Raw genomic sequence first — 22,755 nt, forward strand, 5'->3', positions numbered from 1 at the left:
GTCACGAACTCGTGGTTCGTGAGTTCGAGCCCCGTGTCCGGCTCTGTGCTGACAGCTCAGAGCCTGGAGCCTGCTTCGGATGCTGTGTCTCCCTCTCTCTCCGTTCCTCCCCCACTTGCATTCTGTCTCTCTGGTTCCCTCTCTAAAATAAATAAAGATTAAAAAAAGTTTTCTAATTGTACCATTCGGTGGTTTTTAACACATCCACAGTGTTACATATTCACACTGTTGTGCAGCCATCACCACCATCAAATTGTAGAACATTTTCATCACCCTAAAAGGAAAGAAACCCTATACCCGTTAGCAGTCACTCCGCATTCTTCCCTCCCCCAGCTCCCGGCAACCGCTAATCTGTTCTCCGGTTCCACGCTGTTGCCTCTTCTGGGCGTTTTACGTAAACAGAATCATATACTGTGTGGCCTTTTGTTCGTATCTTCTTCCACTTAACATAATGCTTTCAGGGGTCACCTATGTTGTGGCATGTGTCAGTAACTTTATTCCCTTTTGTGACTGAATAACACCCCGTTGTATGGATATACCATATTTTCTTTATCCATTAACAGTTGATGGGTATTTGGGTTGTTCCTATTTGGGGTATCATAAACAGTGTCACTGTAAACATTCTTGTAAACGTTCTTATATGTTTCAACGCCTCCAATTCTCTTGGATATATACCTAGGAGTGGAATTGCTGAATCCTATGGTAATTCTGTGTTTACCTGTGTGAGGAGCCACCAGACTATTTTTTTTTTTCACAGTGGCTGCACCATTTTGCATTCTCACCAGCGTGTTTGAGGGTTCTAATTTCTTCACGTCCTCAACGATATTTTCTTATTGCTTCTCTCTTTTATTATAGTCTTCCTAGTGGGTGTGAAGAGATAGGATTTGCATCTTCCAAATAACTGAGGAGGTTAAGCATGTTTTCATGTGCTTCTTGGCTATTTGTATATCGTCTTTGGGGAAATGTCTATTCAAGTCCTTTGTCACCTCTAAATTGGATTGTCTTTTTTTCCCTAACATTTATTTTTGAGAGACAGACAGAGACAGAGTGCGAATGGGGAAGGAACAGAGAGAGAGGGAGACACCGAATCGGAAGCAGACTCCAGGCTCTGAGCCGTCAGCACAGAGCCTGATGTGGGGCTTGAACCCACTAACCGTGAAATCACAACCTGAGCTGAAGTCGGACGCTTAACGGACTGAGCCACCCAGGCGCCCCAGGTTGTCTTTTTGTTGTTGAGTTGTAAGAATTCTTTATAATTCCATATACTAGACCCTTATCACATATATGATTTGCAAATATTTTCTCTTATCCTGTGAATTATCTTTTCACTTTCTTGATAGTGCTCTTTGATGCACAAACATTTTTAATACATGATCTTTTAAAGTGCATTTTTTACAATGTTTATTTATTTTGAGAGAGAGAGAGAGAGAGAGAGAGAGAGAAAGTGTGCACTTGCGCATACATGAGTGGGAGAGGGGCAGAGAGAGGGAGAGAGAGAACCCCAAGCAGGCTCTGAGCCATCAGTGTAGAGCCTGATGTGGGTAAAATCTTGGCCTGAGCCAAAATCAAGAGTTAGACGTTTAACTAACTGAGCTACGCAGGCACCCCAAACATTTGTTTTATTATCAGAAAAGTGGTAAGTGACACACTTCATTACATCCATGAGTTAAAAGAGGAAACTGTTCTCTCGCGGTGTTGGGTACAATTTAGCAGCCATTCCTAATAAACTCTAAGTAAAACAGAACTGGAAGAAAATAACTAAACACTGATAATGTATTCTTTTTTTTTTTTTCTAAATTTGTTAACGTTTATTTATTATTGAGAGATAGAGAGACACAGAGCGTGAGCAGGGGAGGGGTAGAGAGAGGGGGAGACACAGAATCTGAAGCAGGCTCCAGGCTCTGAGCCATCAGCACAGAGCCCGACGCGGGGCTCGAACTCACAAACTGCGAGATCATGACCTGAGCTGAAGTCGGTCGCTTAACCAACTGAGCCACCCAGGCGCCCCGATAATGTATTCTTAACAAAACCAGTAACAACCATTCAACCACATGAGGCCATGCCGAACCCACTGCCCTCAGAAACAGGAAAAAGGCTAGATGTCCATTGTGATTCAACCGTGATTTCAAGGTTTAGATTGATGCACTGAGACAGGAAAAGTATTGGCACCAATATTTGAAAAGAAGGGGAGGGGCACCTGGGTGGCTCAGTCAGTTGAGAATCTGACTTCCCTTCGGAACCAGTGACTGACTTCCGATCTGGAACCAGTGCATCTTGCAAAGGATGAAGATGGCAAAAAGGAAATCCAAATGGCCACTAAGCATTTATAATAGGATGTGGAATGAGATTTTTCCTGTTATCTGAGCACAATATGCGACAAATAACCCCCCATTCTAGAGAGAGTATGGACATGCTCTTGAAAGTTTTCTATAAAACACCAGAGCCAGTCTTTTGACAATCAGCCCCATCCTCCGCCTCCAGATAATAACAAGCAATTAATAATTCAGGAAACGACTGAAAGAAGGGAGGAGAGCTGGTGTCATACCTAGTCTATTTTTTAACACCCACAGCAGATGATCTAACTCCTCCTCTTTCATACTACATTATTTTTAGCATTTATTTTTATCACAAAATGAAACTATACCCAACATCAAAGGCCTTACATATTTCAAAATAGATACAAACATGCAATAACTTCCTCCTTTGCTCTTTATTTTTCTTTCTTGGGCTCTACGGAGTCAATATCTTTTCATGTAAGGACAGCACCCTCTTCACACTAACCTAGGCACTACTGTAAAGTTATTTTGTAGATGTAATTACAGTCCCAAGTCATTTGGCCTTAAGAGAGGGAAATGATCTGGGTGGACTTGACTTAACAAGCCCTTTAAAAACAGAGTTTCTCTGACTGGTGAAGAAACCCCTAGAAAGGAATCCAGCTTGGCCAACACCTTGATTTCAGCCTCACAGAGCAGAGAACAGAGACATGCTATGCCCAGACTTCAGATCCGCAGACGCTTGGGCTACTAAATGGATGTTTTAAGCTGCTAGATTTGTGATAAATTATTACATAACAAGAGAAAACGATTACACCCTTTATTGTTGGTACCCAGGTGGGCCTGCCCTTGGTACCCACCAGCACGAGGCCTTAGGGGAGAGAGAGTAAGGGTTTTCCCTCTCCTTCCTGCCCTTGACTGCTCTACATTGCCTGGCTGAGGCTAAGACAGGGGGCTCTGGCTCTGCCTGGCCCTGCCTCAGCTCATTCCTTGAGGTGACCCCTAGAAGCCTTTGGCCTCTTTGGCAGTCTTGAGAATCACTGTGTTGGTAAAACCCATACTTTCTTAATCAGCCTCTACCTTTGTATGTTGGAACCTTTTCCATTTTTTATATCGTAAATAAGGCTACCACAAACATCTTTGTACATAAAACTTTGTCTGGATCTTGGCTGGTTTTCTTAGGATAAGACATGCGGAGTTAAAAGCAAATGAACATCTTTAGGGCTGATGTATATTACACGAACATTTCTAGAAAGCCCAGCGCTCCATCAGGGGAGTATAATGTCTAAGGTTCTTGACCTAAGCTGAGCCAATAGACTTCCCGGCTCAAAGACTTAGCTATTTCAGGGGGAAGACCACCTCCTCATTTTACCTCCACACTCTTCCCCTCAGTGACCCACCCTCACCCTTAAGCTTTCGGTCGCCCACTGGAAACTTCTACTCAGAAACCCAAAGGCACCCAAACCCAACGTGCTCAAAAACTGAAGGCACTTGTCACCATTCCCTCCATCCTCCACCAAAATGCCCCAGATTGAGAAAACAGACCTAGCGCTATGGCTGGGACCAAGCTGACAACCATTGACAACCAACCAGATTCCCCAAAGAAATCACCCTCTTAAGATAAGCGACAGCACACCGACTGCAGGGTCGAAGACGGGGACAGAGAAGGAAAGACCTGCCCTCCCTCTCCCGCGCGCGGGGCACAGGTCTGGGAGGCTGGCGGGCGTATACACAACAGCGCCTGCGCGCCAAGGCACGAGACAAAAGGGTGACGAACTTTCGTCACCGAGCTTCGCCCAGCGGGCGGTGCCCGAAATGCAGCAACCGCGGCTGGCACGGGGACGCGATTTCGATCCGGGGAGTCAAGGACACCGCGCGCCGGAGCCCAGCTTTCGCGCCTTTCGAGAGGCAAGCGCGCAGCCGCCACAGGGTCCGCCGCCCGCGGGGCCCGGACGCGAGCGCGCGGGCAGGCGCGTTGGCGTTTGTGCGCACGCGCCCTCAGACGCGCGAGCGCGCGCGGCGACTGGGAAGGTGAAGAAGGAAGCAGAAGGGAAGGGGTGGGGTTGAACCGGGCCTCGCGCATGCGCGCTCCGCGCACACCATTTGGCGGGTTTTCCTTGATTGCTCCGTTTTGCTCCAGTCCTCGAGATGCTCCGCCGTAGCTTTTAAAAAGGAAGCAGGACGTTCTCTCCAGAAGAGCGAGTTAACGAGATTTCTGCTTCCTCCCTTCGGGTGTTTGGGGCTTCTCCCAATTAAAATAAGGCGCTCCTCCGTGACTGACGCCTGGGACCTTCTGACCGCCTGAGGGCTCGGGCTGTTTGGCCCCCTTCCGTCTCGGTCTCCCGAAGGGTGAAAGGATCAGGGGAAGCTCGTCCTGCCCCTCGATCTCCACGCCGCGGGTTCCTTAGACTCCGGTCCGAGGTCGGTGGGCCGGACCCCCGGCCGTCCCCTGGGTCACCATGAGCGTGTCGGCCCAGCGCCTGGTGGAGGAGTTGCAGATCTTTGACGTGGATTGCGACGAGGCTCTGGCTGAGAAATGTGAGTCCCTCGCCTCCGCCCCGGACCCCAGCGGAGGTCCGCGCTCGCGCTCCGTGTTCCCGGTCACGTAGAACCCAGAGGGGGACCAATTCCAAGCCCCACCTCCCCTAGATCGGACCTCTTGGTCGTTGGGAGGTGAAGAGTGAATCCAGGTGTTGAGATTTGGGATGTGGGGACTTTGAAATGTTTGCAGCGTGCTCTTGGATCCCAACTCAAAAATAAAAATACGAAGCACCACTTTAAATCAACGCAGTTTCGAAAGGGTGCACTTGGGACATGCCAGGTTCAGACTAGGCCCGGTGGCAAGAGCTGGGAAATTATTTAAGCCTCCATAACAGAGCAAGAGATTGGGGGGTGGGGGGGGTGGGTTGCAATCTGGCTTTTTATTCCTGGCTCCTCCCTTTCCAGCCTCCTCTTTAAATTTCTGCTGATCCGTCGTTTCCCATCAAAGCCGCTGGTGGTCTGTGCTAATATGCCTCCCTTGAGGTGGGTTTTTCCAGAATTGAATTTGAGCTTTGGTAGGAACTGTGGGGAGCTTGTCAGCTGTTTACAGAGGGAGAGACAGCCTGAGCTGGTCCCTGAACCCCAGTCCCCTCTCCTCCGGTCCAGTGCTCCCTGTTATTGGTCAGGCTCTGGGCCAGGAGGAGTTTTTCATACATAAAACCAGGATGCAAACATGTTGACTTAACGTGAGATACCAGAATAGTCCACGTTCGTATGCCCAGTGCGTTCTTCTCCAAAATTCCTGTTGCTTCCATTTCCCAGAACTACTTTGGTAGTGACGTTGGCACGCTAGGCTTTCAATTCATAATCACTAACCTCACTGGCACTCTAACATTGCCGGTCAGACCATATTTCCCTGATCTGTTCCCCTCTGCGTGTCCTGGATGGCTGTTTGCCACCTTCTCCTCCTTTGACATCTTTCTGTCCCACTCAAAAGCTGATGAACTTCTTGTTTCACCAAGGAAATAGAATTGGAAAACTTCCGTAAGTTGCCACCGCTCCTTCTTCCCACCTACCTCTCCTTCCGTCCTATTTTAATGAATAAATTCTCCATGTTCCTAGCAAAATCCAGACCCTCCACTTGAGTCCTAAATCCCATTCTTTCTCACCTTAAGAACATCACCCCAGTAATTCTAAACTCTTTATATTTTCCCTTTTTCTCGCTCTGAGAGCTTTTTCCCCTAATAGCATAGAAATGTGGTTCTCGCTCCCCCCCCCTTTTTTTTTTAATGTTTATTTATTTGTTTTGAGAGAGAGAGTGTGAGCAGGGGAGGGGAAGAGAGCAAGGGAGGTAGAATCCCAAGCAGGCTCTGTCTACACTGTCAGCACGGAGCCTGATGCGAGGCTCAAAACTCATGAGCCACAAGATATGACCTCAGCGGAAAACAAGAGTGCGATGCTCTACTGACTGAGCCACTCAGGCTCCCCTTGCTCCTCTTTTAAAACATTCTATTGACACCCCCCCCCCCCATTCCAATTCTCTCCTCCCCAATGACACCAAACCTCCTCGAAAGGGTTGTCTATATTTGCTGTCTTCAGTTTTTTCCTCCCTCAGCCCATTTCAGGAAGCTTTTTCATCCCCAGCACTTTGCTGAAACTGTTCCTCTCAAGGTCACCAGTGACCTTCACCTAGCTAAAGTCGGGTGAGTTTTCAGTCCTCGTCTCAAATTAGCAGCATTTGACGGTCGTGTCCTCTTGGAAACACGTTTTTCTCTTCGCTTCTCAGACACTACACCTGGTTGTTTTCTTACCTTGGTTGTCACCACTTCTCAGCTCGTCCTGAGCCCCAGACGAGCCCCTTAGTCATCTCAGCCGGTCTCGTGGTTTTTCATCCCATGTGTTGCTCGTGATTCCCAGGTGTACATCTTAGCCCAGACCTCTTGCAGAACTGCAGGCTGGTCCATCCTACTGCCAGCTGAATATTTAATTGACATCTCAAATTTTATGTGTCTAAAAACCAAGCTCCTGTATGTCCTCACGGTACTTCCTCTGCTGTCTTCCTCACCCTTCCAGGGGCTCAGGCTGAAAACAGCCTCACCCTTGACTCCTTTTTTGCTTCACATCAGCGAGTCCCACTGGCCTTACGCTCAGGATGCTTCCCATCTAGAGCCCAACCACTTCTTCCCCACCTCCGCTGCCACCACCTTGATCCCAGCCACCATCACCTCTCACCTGCATTTTGCCATAATTCTCTCTCTCTCTGTCTCTCTGTCCCTCTCTCTTTTTTTGAGAGAGAGAGACAGAATGAGTCTTCAGCAGGCTCCACGCTCCGCGCACAGCCCCATGTGGGGCTCGATCTCATGACCGTGAGATGGTGACCTGAGCCTAAATCAAGAGTCAGACGCTTAACCAGCTGAGCCACCCAGGCACCCTGCCATGATTATCTTAATTGGTCCTTCTGAATCTGCCCTTGTCCCCTTTAGTCTATGCTTAACACAGCATCCAGAGTGATCCTGTTCTGTCCAGACTCTAGTGATTTTCCAAGTTACTCAGAGTGTTAACCAGGGTAATTACAATGGCCGGCAATCTGCACCTTCTTGACCCTTCGGCTCATCTTTTGTCTCCTTCCTCCCTATGTTCCAGCCATAGCGGCCTTGCTGGTCTTGCTTCTACCTCGGGATCTTTGCTTGAAAGCTCTTTCCCTGAATACTGCACGCCTCACTTCCGGTCTTCACTCACTGAAGCCTGCTCTAATCGTTGTGTTGAAAAATACCAACCCCTGATCCCTTCCCCGGCTTTATTTTTCTACACAGCACGCGTAACCGTCTAACATCCTACAGATTTTTACTTATTTGTTTTCTGTCTCCCTACAGTAAGCTTCGTGGAGACCAGGATTCTTCTGTTTTGTTCACTGCTGTAGTCTCATGCCTGGAACAGTGCCTGGCCCTAGTGGGTGCTGAATAAATATTGATTGAATAAATAGAGGATTATTTTCACTTTTCAAGGGGAAGGCTGCAAGCAATGAACTGAGTTCTTACTCATCCAGTTTTCCTTCCTACAGTGGTAGAGCTGTGCATTCTGTATGGACAGAATGAAGAGAAAATGGCCACTGAGCTTATAGCCTTCTGCACCAGCATAGATAACGTTCACCTGACCTCGGAGATCCTGAGCTCTTTTGAGCATGAGGTAAGAACAAAATGTAAGGAAACTAATCCTGAAATTCTCTATTTTTGCTCTTGAGGGAAGGCGTTGTGATGTATTGAGAAGCACAGGCTGTAGAATCAGGTCTGGATTCTGGTCCCGATGTGCTCTTGGGCAAACTATAGAACGTGTTTCTGGGCCTCCGTTTCCTCTTCTGTTAGTGGTTCTAATCACCCATATTTTTTACGGTTATTGTAACAATTACATGAGAGTGGGTATAAATCACCTAAAACTGTATGTCGGGTGGTAGGTCTTCAGACCATTGGTTTTGTTATTAGAATTAAGTTCTTAGAAACAAACAGTCACAGGATAACTGTTCCTTTTTAGTCTATCATGCATCCTCTTAATTCTTACTTTGAGGAATTTTAGATATATGCAATTACATTTTGAATGCCTACTTCACGGCTGTGAAAAACACTTTCTCTGTTACTCCACTACACAATAATATATATTCATTATCTTTTATTCCTCAGTGTCTGAGCAAAAGATTGCCCAAAGCCTCGCACAGAGCCTCCGGGGATGGTGGGCACGCAGGAGCTAGAGACATTGTTTCCATACAAGAACTGTATCCTTTTCTGCCCAAGGTCTTTGCATGAAAGCCACATGCTGTGTTTCATAATTTGTGTAATTTTGAAACAAATAGTAGGGGCACCTGGGGGGCCCAGTCAGTTGAGCATCCGACTTCAGCTCGGGTCATGATCTCGCGGTTTGTTGGTTTGTGGGTTCGAGCCCTGCATCGGATTCTGTGTCTGCCTCTCTCTCTCTTTGCCCCTCCCCGACTTGTGTATATGTGTGCACGTGCGCGCGCTCTCTCTCTCTCTCTCTCAGAAATAATAAATGAATAAACTTAATAAAATAAAAACAAATAATAAAAAGTACGTACTGGGGCGTCTGGGCGGCTCAGTTGGTTGAGCATCCGACTCTTACTTGGTTCAGGTTATGATCCCAGGGTTGTGGGATCAAGCACCGCGTCAGACTCTGCATTGAGCATGGAACCAGTTTGGGATTTTCTCTCTCTCTCTCCCCCTCTGCCCCTCTCCTCCACTGGCTGTCTCTCTAAAATAAAAAAAAAAATTTTTTAAGTACCTACTATTTAGATTTCTTATCTAATCAACCATCACCTTCGATTTTGGTTGTTTTCCTTAAACACTTTTTTTAGAATTGAAGTGGAGGAAGAAGAAGAGACCCTCTTGAACTCTTACACCACACCCTCTAAGGTGAGTATAGTGTTTGGAAATGCTTTCTACAAGTAGCATTTTTTTTTTTTTTTGTCTTTATTCTAGAAACATTAAAACGTTATCGCAACATTTGAAGTTCTAAGGGAAAGGATCCTGCCACGTCTGCCTTTCCCATCACAGGCATAGATGCGCTTACATAACAGCAGTCCTTGTGACCATGAAGCTACCCTGCTTTTTTTTTTTTTTTTTCAGTTAGCATATCATAAAATGTTTACAAATACAGTCTCTCCATAATTACTCTCTGTAAAAGTTACAGTGTTGTATCAGGCAGAAGTCCTGCAATGGAATAATGCAGTTCTGGTGTTGGATCCCAGCCTAAGAGGTAGGATAGGATAAGTGGAATAGTGTTGCCCTCCAAGCCTGAGTCAAAAGACCTAGGTGACCTGGGGTGAGTTGTTTCATCTGAGCCGCGGTTTCCTCAGCTATACAATCGGGATGCTTTTGTTCATTGACTGAGCAGCTGCTGAGCGCCAGGCACTGTACGAGACCCTGGGTGAACAGTGGTGAATGAAACGAGCATGGCTGGGCTCTGCCCTCAAGAAGCTTAAAATGTGTAGAAATTCATAAGCACGGAGCAAGCCTTAATGTTTCAAAGCAAGTTACCCCGTGAGAAGGAAGGTGAGTAGCTCAGGTGTGCCTGTGGCGAGCAAGAAAGCTAAAAACGTGCCCCGTGGAGGTGCTGACACAAAACAGGCACACACCACATACTGTGTGAACCTCCTGCGACTTCCCTTAGCCTAAAATTGAAGAGATCTGAAATCAGCACTTGACCGTCCCCCTAGAGATGGGCTTGTCCGGGAGCCCACACCTTGCTAAAAGGTACCTCCGCTCTTGCGTTCGTTCGGGCCAGGAACCCTGGAGACCTCCCCCAGTCTTCCTTCTCTCTCACACCCCACATCCAACTCCTCCACCAGTCCCGTCGGCCCTCCTTCCAGAATCCGGGTCCTCTCCGAGCCCTGTCCGCCAGGACCTGTCACCACCAGGCCTGCAGCACCGGCGTCTCCTGAGTGAGTGGGATGGCTTCCCGTCCTGGCTGCTTTCACTCTGTCCGCCTCCAAGCAATTCACACAACAGTCGGTGCTCCGTGCCCCTTTCGGATGCAAGTCGGACTAGGTTTTTCCTGCTCTCGGCTCTCCCCTGGCTCTGCCATCGTCCCCGATAACGTTCAGAAGGTGTGTGAGCGTCTGTCCGGAGTTGGCCCCACTCCCTTGTCTTCCCACCCTCCTCCCCACTCTGGTGGTCTTGCTGTTCTTGAGACACATCGCACGTGTCCATCTCCTATGCCCCCTGCCTGAGGCAACGGCTCTGCCTGCGAGAGCAAAGCCCCCTCCTCCTTCCCTCCCCCGTTTTCTTCTCTTGCTCTATTCTTCTCTGTGGAACCCATTGCCATGAGACCTGTTCTATATTTACTCCTTTGTTTTAGTCTGCCTCCCTCCCTTAGAACGGAAGCTCCCTGCAGAGACGTTGCTTTGTTCGCTGCTGTTTGCCCAGAGCCTGGCACATTGGTAGTTGTTGAAGGACAGCTCTTCTGGATGAGCACGGTTGCCTCGGCTCCCTGCGTAGGATCAGCCAGAATTGCGGGACCCAGCGGGACTGTCACGTGTCGATCTGACGGACAGCTTCACGGCTCCAGAATTTATCTGATCTGTCTGTATGTCCGGAGCTGATCACGTTCTTGGGGACTGACTCGTGGTAACCCAGCTCTCAGTAGACTGACGCAGAGATCAGATGCAAATTCACTTGACTTAATGTGGAAGTATGTACCCTCCCAGCGACGGAGACCTCCTACCGAGGACACCCATTCCTGCTACGGAGACACCTAGGAGGCTCAGTTATGCATCACACTTGGTGACCAGGGAATCAGAGTTGAGTGAGTCGGACTGAAATGAGCAAACAATATGAAATGTATCTGAAGCTCAGGGGAGACGCCGTGTGGGTTGAGCTAGAGGAATGTAAAATACTCAGAACAGGAGCTGGCACACAGAAACTGCTTGATCGTTATTAGGCCACACATCGGTGGCCTCCTGACAAAATAGTCATGGTCTTTCCCACACGAACGGTGCCACAGTGAGGTTGCCAGGCCCTTGTCGGGTCTCAGAGGCAGGTGTACCTGTGCTATAGGGGGTGAATGTTCCAGTGGCCTTGGTTTATCATCACTATTTGCCTCGTGCAGTTGACAGCGACTCTCTGCCTCCAGGCTCACCGTAAATCCAGTGGTTATAGTCTGGCTTTCCTCATGTCCTGCCCGGCAGGGGAGAATGTGTTAGCCCAAGGATTTGAAGTTCCCAGGCCGCCAGCGTTATATTTCTAGCAAGTTAGTAAACTGGCATCCTTGGCCGTAACTTGGGTTTCTGTGTGGCGTGAGCATGTGCTCACCCCGGCTTATGGGAATATGGTACCCTCAGTCGCTTGTCCTCGCTGTGAATGAATACTGGCATGTAGTGTTGACAGACCTCATGAGCCTGGTCAGAGCGCATCCCCAAGAAGCATGACTGGAGTTGGTTTATTGACACAATCAGCTTTCACTGCGAGGGCTGAGGACGAGCACCGTGAGACTGCGTTGTCTCCCAGAGTAACCTCCTCTTGCCGCGTCCTGGGAGACAGACTGTCTTTCTCTTGAAATACTGCCACACCACCTTGGCCCCAGAGTTGGACAGCCCCTGTGTATTACAAGGGTCGTTTAAGAAAATAGTTTGAGAATGTATAGCAAAACCATAAAATCTTACCCATCCTTTGGTCCAGTAACTATCCCTAGTCAGACTCTCCCCGAAGGAAATAATCCAAATTATGGGAGACGCTGTCTGTGTAAAGGTGGGCATCTCAGCATTATTTATAATCACCCAAAACTACAAGCATCCCAGACATCCAGCAGTAGAGAAGTAGTTAGGTAAATTATTATGTAGCAATTTAATGAGCACAGCTACTAAAAAGGACAAAGTTTTTGATAATGTGGGGAACTGTTCATAATTAATATAGTGCAAAAAAAGCAGTATATGTAATATTCAAATTAAGATTTGTATTTATTTATTTAAAAAAAAATTTTTTTTAACGTTTATTTTTGAGACAGAGAGAGACAGAGCATGAACGGGGGAGGGGCAGAGAGAGAGGGAGACACAGAATCCGAAGCAGGCTCCAGGCTCCGAGCCATCAGCCCAGAGCTCAACACGGGGCTCGAACTCATGGACCGTGAGATCGTGACCTGAGTCGAACTTAGACGCTTAACCGACTGAGCCACCCAGGCGCCCCAAGATTTGTATTTAAACTAAGATTAAATATTAGAATTTATATTTTTTTAATTGGAAAAATATTAAAATACCATTAAAAAAGAGTTATTGTAGGGGCACCTGGGTGGCTCAGTTGGTTGAGCGTCTGACTTCAGCTCACGTCACGACCTCACCGTTTGAGGATTTGAGCCCCGCGTCGGGCTCTCTGCTGTCAGTGTAGAGCCTGGAGCCTGCTTCAGATTCTGTGTCTCCCTCTCTCTCTGCCCCTCCCCTGCTCGTGCTCTCTCTTTAAAAAATAAAATAAACATCTTTTAAAAATGGTTATTGTGGGCTGGGCCGCAGCAGTCTCCAGCAGAGGTGAAAAGAAAATGGTTATTGTATAAGAGTGGTAGCATAAGGGTCTTTTTAAAATCTAATTTCCATTCCAGCTACTTAATGACGGTCTTGAGTCCGTTCTCTTGTGTTCTGTCCCCGGTCATCCCCAGCAGATAGCCGTAGTGGCATAACTTCTGTACACAGCCAGGAGGAGCCCAAGGGCAGGGAATCCACCGCAGGCCAACTGGCCTCCTGGTTGTGGTCCCAGCAAGGGTTTTGTCTTTGCTCTGCCACAGTCGTCTGTCCTAGACTTTGGGGAGCAATGAATCTCTGAGCTGTGGGCTTCATCCTCCTTCCTGGGCATGTCTTTGGATTCTTGGTTGATGAGAAAAAACCAGAAAACAGAAGTGACCGTCAATGAGGTGTTTGCTAAATAGTCTCCAACTATGAGCTCAACCGTGTTATCCGCCTGGAGTTGTTCCTATCTCTAATTTTGAAAACGTGCGGGGGACCTTGCCAAAATGAGTAGTAACGTGGTCCCATCCCTTCTGAGGAAACCGTGGCCGCACAGGTCAAAACCGTACGCGTCGCAAAACTCAGCAGCTGTACTAAAGCAAAGAGGTGGGGGAAGAGAGCGACCACGTGAACAATTTGACAGGACAGATTGCCTGCTTGGCAGTCTTTTTCTGGGAACTGTTGGTACTTTTTCATTATTGCCTTCAAAATGGGGACAGGATTCTGATGGATCTTGGTCATAGCCGCTACAGATTTCTGTGTGGGCTTATGGTTGGAGATGGGGCCTTAAGAACAGAACCAACCCAGTCCTACCTCGTGCCCTACATTTGGGCACCATGCTTCTCTTCCTAAGGGGCTGTATACACTCGGTTAGCAACTTGCATCTACAGTGACTGGGATTCTGTCTTCTGTTTTGTTCCTAGGGTTCTCAGAAGCGAGCTATCACCACCCCAGAAACCCCCCTAACCAAAAGGACTGTGTCTACTCGGAGCCCCCATCAGCTTCTCTCGCCGTCGAGTTTCTCTCCAAGGTATGGATCAGAATGAATCCAGCTGCCAGACAGCAGGCCTGCCCTCCCCTTTCTCTGGTTATTGCGTGGCTGACTCTACAGAGTGACCCTACGAAATGCAGGTGGACATGTACCTCTGCGGTGCCTGGCCGGAGAGCCTCGTTTCTCCCTGCCCTCCCTGCCTTCTCTTCCTGTGTGGAAAATTACCGTGTCTTCCAGTAGTTAAGGAAACTTACTTTCCACCCGCTTTTCTGGGGCTCATTTCCTAGATCAGGAACTGATATCTTCTGTGGAAAACAACCTATCTATTCAGAAGTCCTGGAGTCTTAGGAGTCTTGCCAGTCGAGACAAATAGGTTTCCACCTGCCTCTGTTAGTTCACTTGTTGTCGGGTTTCTTCTTCTTCTTCTCTTAAGCTAAAGTATTTAGTTTTTAAAAAGAAAAGCACGTCTCTGCGTTCATAATGTTGTGTAACCCGTTTATTGTTCCTCTCTCAGGTTACAACTAGTTTCTGAGAGGTTGCTTGTCGCTGTGACTCTACACGGACTTAATTGGCATTTTTATCCCCGCTGCCACCTCTGCACATAAATCCACAAAGATCACATGTGATTTTTTTTGAAATCCGTAAATGACATGTCTCCTATTGGAGAATCCCATAGGTGAGGGCCCTGCCGAATCGGAGAAAGGTTTTGGTGTTGCCACATCAGGATGAGGCTAAGAAGCAGTCACGTTAACCGTTTAGGGAAATACTGACTGCCATCGGCCACCACCTGTGCTTCGGATCACGTCTTCCAGATTCAGCAGAGCTTAAGATTTCCCAGCTCCTTCTCTTGAGAAAGGAGGTGATCGCAATCATTCCAGATGAGCAGTCCTTGGACTCTGACGGACAGTTAACGCCAGCTTCGTCCACTCCTGCTCTCAGGTTTCGGACGTGAGCTTTCTAGACTTCCAAGGGCATCTTTGAAACTTGCTGTATAGACATGGTTCTCATGAGCTGAACCAGCACTATCACGGCGGTTATAATCTCTAAATAAGCAGTCGCTCAAAATGTCATGGCGTTAAAGGGCCGGTGGTCATGGCTGTCCCACAGAGTTGCTCTGGGAGGAGCTTGGAAAAGTCGGCGATGCACCGCCTAGGCATTTTTTAATGCACGCTAATAAAGCTGACGTCAGAGACTGGTTTGGTAATTTATGAAAGTAACCTCTAAATTATTCAAGTAGAGGCGGCCCTGGAGAGCGAGGTGATTAATTGAGCTCATTTTCTGTAGTCTGTCTGTCGAAAGAGGGACTCGTAGCACCAGTTGCAACGTCACCCACATAAAACTGGCCCCTGCAGAGTCTCGGCGCATTAAATGAAGACCGTTTGAAATAGACCTCTCTGTGAGCTGTGTGCACGACCAGAGGATTAGAGGGCCTCACTGTCATCCAAGCTGTTCAGCAGTATTTGTGTGTTTTTGTTTACCAGTCAGTGAGAGGAAATACGAGAACTTGTCAGTTGAGCCTTGAAGAATGGGAATATTTGTTCACCAGCTGACTGAATTCATTACATCTCCACCTCCATAGACACTGGGGAAAGTTGATTAATTCCTTTTAACTGTGTCTTATTGGGGTGTCTACCTTAAACTACATCGTGAGGTATTAGATGTGCACAGCAACTTCGGGCTTATCCACAGCCAGGCTCTAATGGTATTCTAATAAGTGCTGAAAAAAAATCGTAAGAAACCAAGGAAAGTGATACTTGAAACTTGCTTCTTAATCAGTTCAGCGTTTGGTTTGGTTTGGTCATTTGAAGCCAGGAGAAAACCCTTTAAAATCTGTCTCTGTCTCTAAACTTACCCTCATTCCTGGAATTCCTTAAAGGTCCGGGTATGTCCGACCCCATTAAGCTGATTAGATTTAGAAAATGTGAGGCCAGCTTGACGTTTGTCCAATCCCCAAGGTGACCTCATTGTATTCCCCTCTCTCTTTAGATACGAGTACAGTAATATTTACCTGTTTTGCTTCTGATCAGTGCTACTCCCTCTCAGAAGTACAACTCGAGAAGTAACCGCGGAGAAGCGGTTACCTCCTTTGGCTCAGCACAGGGAGTGTCTTGGTCTGGAAGAGGAGGGGCTGGCAATATCAGCCTGAAGGTCTTGGGGTGTCCAGAGGCACTAACCGGGAGCTACAAATCAATGTTTCAGAAGCTTCCAGACATTCGAGAAGGTGATTGTTTTTCCCTTTGAAATTCTGGAGCGGTGTCTGGGTGGCTCAGTCGTTGAGCGCCCAGCCTTGGCTCAGGTCATGATCTCATGGTTCGTGGGTTCAAGCCCCGCATCAGGCTCTGTGGTGACACCTGAGAGCCTGGGGCCTGCTTCAGATTCTGTCTCCCTCTCTCTCTCTGCCCCTCCCCCACTCACACTCTCCCTCCCTGTCTCTGTCTCTCTGTCTCAAAAATAAATAAAACATTTAAAAATTTTTATTAAAAAAGAAAGAAAGAAGTTCCAGAAACTATAAAACCACCTGGAAAGGTATAAAGTAACAAAACTTTAGCAAGGCTGGTAGAACGAGTCCCAAGGTTGCCTTTGAATATAGAAGTCGGTAGGTGTCCTCCACACGCCCCTGTTAGTGGAGGGACATGAGTGGAGGGGATGCTCTCAGTAATTCTCCCAAGTCACTTTGCCTCCCTAAAGAAAAGTGCTGAAGAAAAAGCACGTAACCATTTCCCAGTGACAACCACTTGAACTATGTCAAAAAAGCCCAAGTGAGGTCAAAGACACTCACGGCTTCTTCCTTGTAAAGAATGGAAGACGTTCCAGGTTGGGCTTGACTTCCCCTAAACCTCACTGATGACCAAAATAAAAGGAAGACTGGGTTGCGGGGATCCGTGCTGACTCTCAGGGATTCTGCCACACGATATGTGGCCAAATGGAAGGCCACTTCAGCAACCCGATTTCGAGAGATTCGTTAGGCTTTAGAAAGACGTCCTGGACGCCCTCTTGCTTCTGGCTGACTTTAATATCTTACAGCGTGTGGTATTTTTCTCCCCTTGGCAAGTGGAATGTCCTAAACATGATACTTTTTCCCCTCTGGGATTTCAGTTCTGACCTGCAAGATAGAAGAACTCGGCAGCGAACTTAAGGAACATTACCAGATTGAGGCTTTTACTTCCGTTCTGGTCCCAGCTCAAGTAAGAATTGTTCTACCAGTTCTTCCCAGTTACTGTTGTACTTTTTAACTGATGGGGAACAGGCATCCTTCTTGCGTCCTTTTTTACGTCTTGTCTACATTCTAGTTAGAACATCCGTCTTGGTCAAATTTGATAAAATGGATCCTTCTGAAGAAAGACCTACAAGAACTGTCGGGTTTTGTGACCAGAGACGGTCATTTTCTGTGCACTTGGTTAGGGTCTTGTGCTCAAGCAAAGACTGAGGCCTTTTCCTTTTAGTGGTAAGGCAGGTGCCCCCTGGAGATTTCCTACAAATAGAAGCATTCAGTTATCAGGATATGAGGACAACGGCAAGAATAGGGAGTCTAGAAGCTGTGACTCCTAGTCTCCCCTAATCTGGTCTCTGTCCTTAGGGACCAACTGTTGCCAGTAGTATCTTGAATGGTGATATCATCTAGCGTATGGATCAGTGCTTTCTCTAAAACATTCTTTAATCTAAGGGGAAATGTGTTCTAGAACATTCCTTATGGTACTTCTGTCATTGTTTGCATTCGGAGAAGATTGACCAGTTGGGGAAGATATGCAAAACCATGTCATAGAAGGAAGTTTGGGAAAAGATTAGACTTCCTCAGTTGGCCCCAGGAGTGGGAACAGGATAGAGGAAGCCCCGGGGAGAGAAATTTCAGCTCAATTCAGAGAAGAACTTCCTGTTAAGAGACAATATGGTATGTGGTTAAGGATATGGCTCTGGAGCCAAACTTCAAACCAGACTACCCACTCTTTGACCTTGATTAAATTATGTAACCTGTTGGGCTGATTTTTCTCATTTGTAAAGTGAGTACAATAACAGTATCCACAATTTCACAATTGTGAAAATTAGGTTAATACACGTAAGCCTGTAGAACAGTGCCCGATGTTCATGAACTCGACAGACCTGAGCTACTGTTAATAGTCAAAACTCTCCAGAGATGCAGTGGCTGCCTTGGGGTGCAAGTTTCCCTTTACTTGAGATGCTCAAGCTTAGGTGGCCACTTAGAGGGGCTCAAGCATGGGGGTGGGGGTGCAGACAGACCAAATGCCATTTGAGTGTTTGTTCTTCTGCCGTGAGAGGCAGTGGTGATTCTCGTCAATATGATGCCCCGCCAAAAAATATTTGCCGTTTGGGATTTGCTTTGTGATTTATTCTGTTGACCTCAGATTTTGAGCTCCTGTCCCAAAGACTGTCATTCTTTTGTTATACCTTCGGTAGGAGCCTGTCACTCTGCTGGGCCAGATTGGCTGTGATACCAACGGGAAGCTGAACAGCAAATCCGTGATTCTTGAGGGAGACCGGGAACATTCCTCAGGGGCTCAAATTCCAGTGGATTTATCTGAGCTCAAAGAATACTCTCTATTTCCCGGACAGGTGAGATGGGACGTGCAAGGGCTGTTCACCCCGTAGTACATGTAGCGGGCTGCAGCTCTGGGGACGAGTGTTCTGTCACCGGCTGCCTGTCACTTTCAACCTGTGGCGGCGGGGGTGTAGCTAGAGCCCAGGCTCATGGGGATTCCAGCTTTCCCCCAGTGCTCTGACCTCGGCTCTGGGATCTGTTGCCGGGGTCCAGCTCCACCCCACGAGATGTGTCATTCTGGCCACATTCCTTATCCTCTTGAAGCCAGAGTGTCTTCATCTCTAAAATAGGAATAATAATTCTTACCTCATAGGATCATTACAAAAAATTAGGTCATCCATATAGAGCATAATTATTACTAATACAACCCCTTTGTTTTCTTTTTTTTTTTTTTTTAAGTTTTTTATTTATTTTGAGAGGGAGGGAGAGAGAGAGAGAGAGCAAGAGTGAGTGAGCACAAGCAGGGAAGGGGCGTGGGGAGGTGGCAGGGCAAGAGAGAATCCCAAGCAGACTCTACACTGTTACGAACCGTGAGATCACGAACTGTGAGATCATGACCTGAGTTGAAACCCAAGAGTCAGACACTTAACCGACTAAGCCACCCAGGCTCCCCAGCCCCTTTAATTTGTTTTCTAAAAAAATACCCCCACGTTTACAACTACAAAATGAGATAGCTGGACTTAGTACCTAATTTTTTTTTTTAAGTAAACTACCCCCAACGTGGGACTCAAACTCACAACCCCAGGGTCAAGAGTCGCATGGTCTACCCACTGAGCCAGTCAAGTGCCCCGATACTTAATAATTTTTAACTGTATCAAAATAGTTTATTGCTGACTTGTCATTTATCTCCCGTTCTGCTTCTTGTCCTTCAGGTTGTAATTCTGGAAGGAATCAACACCACGGGTGGAAAACTTATTGCCACCAAACTCTACGAGGTACCCCGGCAGTTGCCCAAACCCCCCACCCCCACCCCCACCCCCACCCCCACCCCGCTTTGCTGCAGGCACAGTACATGCAGTTCTGACTGTCCTGGAAACTCATCCCTCTTGAGAGCCTATCTGTTTGCTTCCCAATTCTCTATAAAATGGGAAGCTGCCTCTAGGCCAGGGGTCAGCAAACCATTTCTGTAAAGGGCCCGAGAGTAATTATTTCAGGCTAATTTACAGGACATACGGTCTCTGTCACAATGACTCAGTTGTGCCGCTGTGGCATAAAAGTGCCATGGACCCCCCATAAGCCAATGAGTGTGGCTCTGTGCCAGTAAAACTTGATTTATAAACACAGGAAGTAGCCAGATTGCACCCATAGGCCCTAGTTTACCTATCCCTGCTCTAGGTGATAATCCTCCACTGATTTTCACATAGTGCAAGCAGAAGTCTCAGATTCCCTGCTGTCCGGTCCTGGCCTAGGGAACTGGTACTTTAAGCACCTGTCTTGAGTTATGAGATTAGCCGTGACCTCCCATTACGTGGATTTCTTGGTCACTCTGAGCCATACAGAAGAATGGCAGGTATCATCAGATCTGTGAGCTTTTAGCTCCAAGGAGCAAGACTGAGGCTGCTTTCTTATGCATCTCAGCCCTCCCCCACCACCCTCCCTCCCATCTGCAAAGGCTATCTGCCTGGCCCCCTCCCATGCCGGTCAGGGGCCACCCCTTTTTTTAACCAAAGATGGTGCCTGGGGTAAGGCCTCAATTTAGCTTTTCTCCTGTCTTTAAGGGTGTGCCGCTTCCATTTTATCAGCCCACCAAAGAGGATGAAGGTAAGCCTGGGTCCAAACGTTGTTTTGCTAACAGTGAATATGGTGGACGAGGTTCCTCAGGCCCTGAGAAAACTGCAGAAGCTGCCTGGGCGCACCCTGGCGGAGGCTAGGGGTGACAGCAGATTGGTGGCTTCACAGGCGCTTTGTGGAAGGCCGGGGTCCGAGCGCAGTGAGCGTTGCCACCTGGGTTCTGGCTACAAGAGGCATGCCATTTGTATCTGGAAGTTACTTTATGAGAGGGAAAATAGGAATAGTTTATATAAAGAATTTCTTTGAATGCACTGTGTTATCCTGGATGGGATCCGGGAAGAGAAAAGGGACATTAGTGGAGAAGCTAGTAATACCCAAATAAACTCAGAAGCTAAGAGTAATGAGCCAGCGTTAATTGCTACGTTTTGACAAATGCACCATAGTCAGGATGCTGGGGGCATTAGGACATTACGGGACGCTGGGGGAAGGTATATATACAGGAGCTTGGTGCTGTCTTTACAACTTTCCTATGTTTCTAAAGTTATTCCAAAATAGCAAGTTTATTTAAAAACTAGACAAATTTAAGAAACAAAACATAGAGGAAGGGAAGGAAAAATATAAACAGAGGGAGGCAAACCACAAGAGACTCTTTAAATACAGAGAACAAACTGAGGGTTGCTGTAGGGGTGCTGGGTGGAGGCATGGGCATTAAGGAGAGCACTTGGGGTGGGCACTGGGGTGCTATGTGTAAGTGATAAATCACTAAATTCTCCTGAAATAATTATTACACTGTATGTTAACTAACTTGGATTTAAATAAAATTGAAAAATTGAAAAAAGTAGACAAATTTCTAAGGAAGCCCAGAGTCATTTGATAACTAATCTAGAGGGGAAGGGACAAAAAGAAGTGTTAACAGACTGCCTCAAAATAATTCAAAGCATTTTTGAAAGCAAAGCAGAAGACTATTGAGGACTCACAATGAGATGGCTGACGCCAGGGTATTGTCAACCCCCTGTGCACATTGATAGTGATGAGGTCATTCTTGGAGATGACCTAGAATCAGGAATGCAGTTTAGGAGTTTGTGACATTGCCCATTGTATCAGAAGATAGGTGTTTCTGGCAACACGAGTAGTTTGGTGATGTTAGGTCCACTTCAGGGGGTGAAACGAAATTGACATGAGATGCCCAGAGCCTCGCTGTATGCCAGGGAAGCCTCTGGAAGCAGCTGAATAGGTTATTAAACATTTTTGACCAAGGTGTTGAGCCGGGGACTCGTGGAGACAGAGTAAGACATGGGCCTCGTCCAGCTGGCACTTGGTATTTACTCCAGGGTTTACATCTCCTGTAGGCTCCTCAGAACCAAATTTAACTTTGTCCTCTGCCCTATCGTTGCATGAAACTTACTCTTCTCCCTGAACTGTCCATCTCATTTCATGGGGTTCCTGCTCTGGTAGACCAGTAATGCGCCCCCCCCCCCCCCAGTCCCTGCAACGTGTGAATATGTTACTCTATATGGCAGAAGGGACGTTGCAGGTATGCTTAATTTAAGAATCCCGAGTGGGGGGGTTATCCTGGACTGCACAGGTGGGCCCAGTGCAAATACAAGGGTCTTTGTAAGTGGGGGGGGGGGGTGTGCAGAATGATCCGAGTCAGAGATAGAAATAATGGCAGGCTACCGGCTTCGAAGGTAGAGGAAGGTTCACGAACCAAGGAATGCCAGGCAGCTTCTAGAAGCTGGAAAAGTCAAGGAAACAGTTTCTCACCTGGAGCCTCCAGAAGGAACACAGCCCTGCCAACACTGATTTTAGGACTTCTGACCTCCAGACCCGCGATAATAAACCTGTGTTGTCTTTAAGCCACTAAGTTTGTGATCATTGTCCCAACAGCCATAGGAAGCTAAAACACGTTGAGAAGGCAGGGATCTTCGGGTTTTGTCAGTGAGAGCCACAGAAACTGGTTCGGACTTAAAAAGAGAATTTGTTAGGGGAAATCCAGCTAGCCCACAGGTAAGAGAGGCAGCTAGGAGCGCAGACTTAGAAGCAGGGAAGGGCCTCGCAACTCGAGGTATCCGGCTAGCAGGTATTCCCCAACTATGTCGCCCGGTTACCTCTGGCTGGAATAGGTCAGCTCCACCCTTTTTTCTGTTCTTGGATAGTTCACCTCAAGATTCCAGAACCAGGGAGAAGAGCATGGATGGCTTAAACTGGTCAGACGTCTGTCTCCGGGCCAGGGGACGACAGTACACTTAATTTGCAGCCCCCAGACTGCTTTCCGGAGGAGAGGGCTGGCTCTCCCAAAGGAAAGCCGATGCTGTGGGGAAAAGGGCAGTGTGCGACAGGTGGCCAAACGCCACACCTCTGTGCCGCTCACGCGGGAATCCCATTCCGAGCCTCACACCCAGCCCATCTGGCCTCCTCCGTGGACCGCATTCGGCAGCCACACGGGACCACCAGATGTTCCCTCATGCCACACACACTCAAACCGCACGCTGTGCAGGAGACTGCCTTGCCCTGGCTCCCGGAAAATCCTACTTACAAGCATAAGCAAAGCGAAATAAACCAGTCACCAAAAGATAAATATCGGGTGGTTCCACTTACATGAGATACTTAGAACGGCCAAAATCATAGACAGGAGAATGGGGGCGGGGGAGGAGGAGTTAGTGTTTAATGGGAACAGAGTTTCAGTTTGACAAGGTGAACAGAGTTCTGGGAATGAATGGCAGCGATGGTT

The 22,755-nt window shown here is 47.6% G+C and overlaps 1 protein-coding gene across 3 annotated transcripts in view; it reads left to right on the plus strand.

Moving 5' to 3' along the window:
• Window positions 1-3,963: 3,963 nt before the first annotated feature.
• POLA2 (DNA polymerase alpha 2, accessory subunit) overlaps window positions 3,964-22,755 on the plus strand; it is a 28,522-nt gene continuing 9,730 nt past the window's right edge. Inside the window, exons 1-10 of one of the 3 annotated variants that reach the window (XM_042958155.1) lie at window positions 3,964-4,811; window positions 7,816-7,940; window positions 8,429-8,520; window positions 9,115-9,172; window positions 13,671-13,777; window positions 15,766-15,959; window positions 16,835-16,923; window positions 18,152-18,307; window positions 19,166-19,228; window positions 20,012-20,054. In XM_042958155.1, the coding sequence (XP_042814089.1) occupies window positions 4,733-4,811; window positions 7,816-7,940; window positions 8,429-8,520; window positions 9,115-9,172; window positions 13,671-13,777; window positions 15,766-15,959; window positions 16,835-16,923; window positions 18,152-18,307; window positions 19,166-19,228; window positions 20,012-20,054 (1,006 nt within the window). In that variant the 5' untranslated portion in view covers window positions 3,964-4,732. The remainder of the gene's footprint in view (window positions 4,812-7,815; window positions 7,941-8,428; window positions 8,521-9,114; window positions 9,173-13,670; window positions 13,778-15,765; window positions 15,960-16,834; window positions 16,924-18,151; window positions 18,308-19,165; window positions 19,229-20,011; window positions 20,055-22,755) is intronic. The other 2 variants (XM_042958154.1, XM_042958153.1) reach the window with 2 other exon arrangements.

Source organism: Panthera tigris, chromosome D1 (assembly GCF_018350195.1).
Source record: "Panthera tigris isolate Pti1 chromosome D1, P.tigris_Pti1_mat1.1, whole genome shotgun sequence".
Lineage (NCBI taxonomy): Eukaryota > Metazoa > Chordata > Mammalia > Carnivora > Felidae > Panthera > Panthera tigris.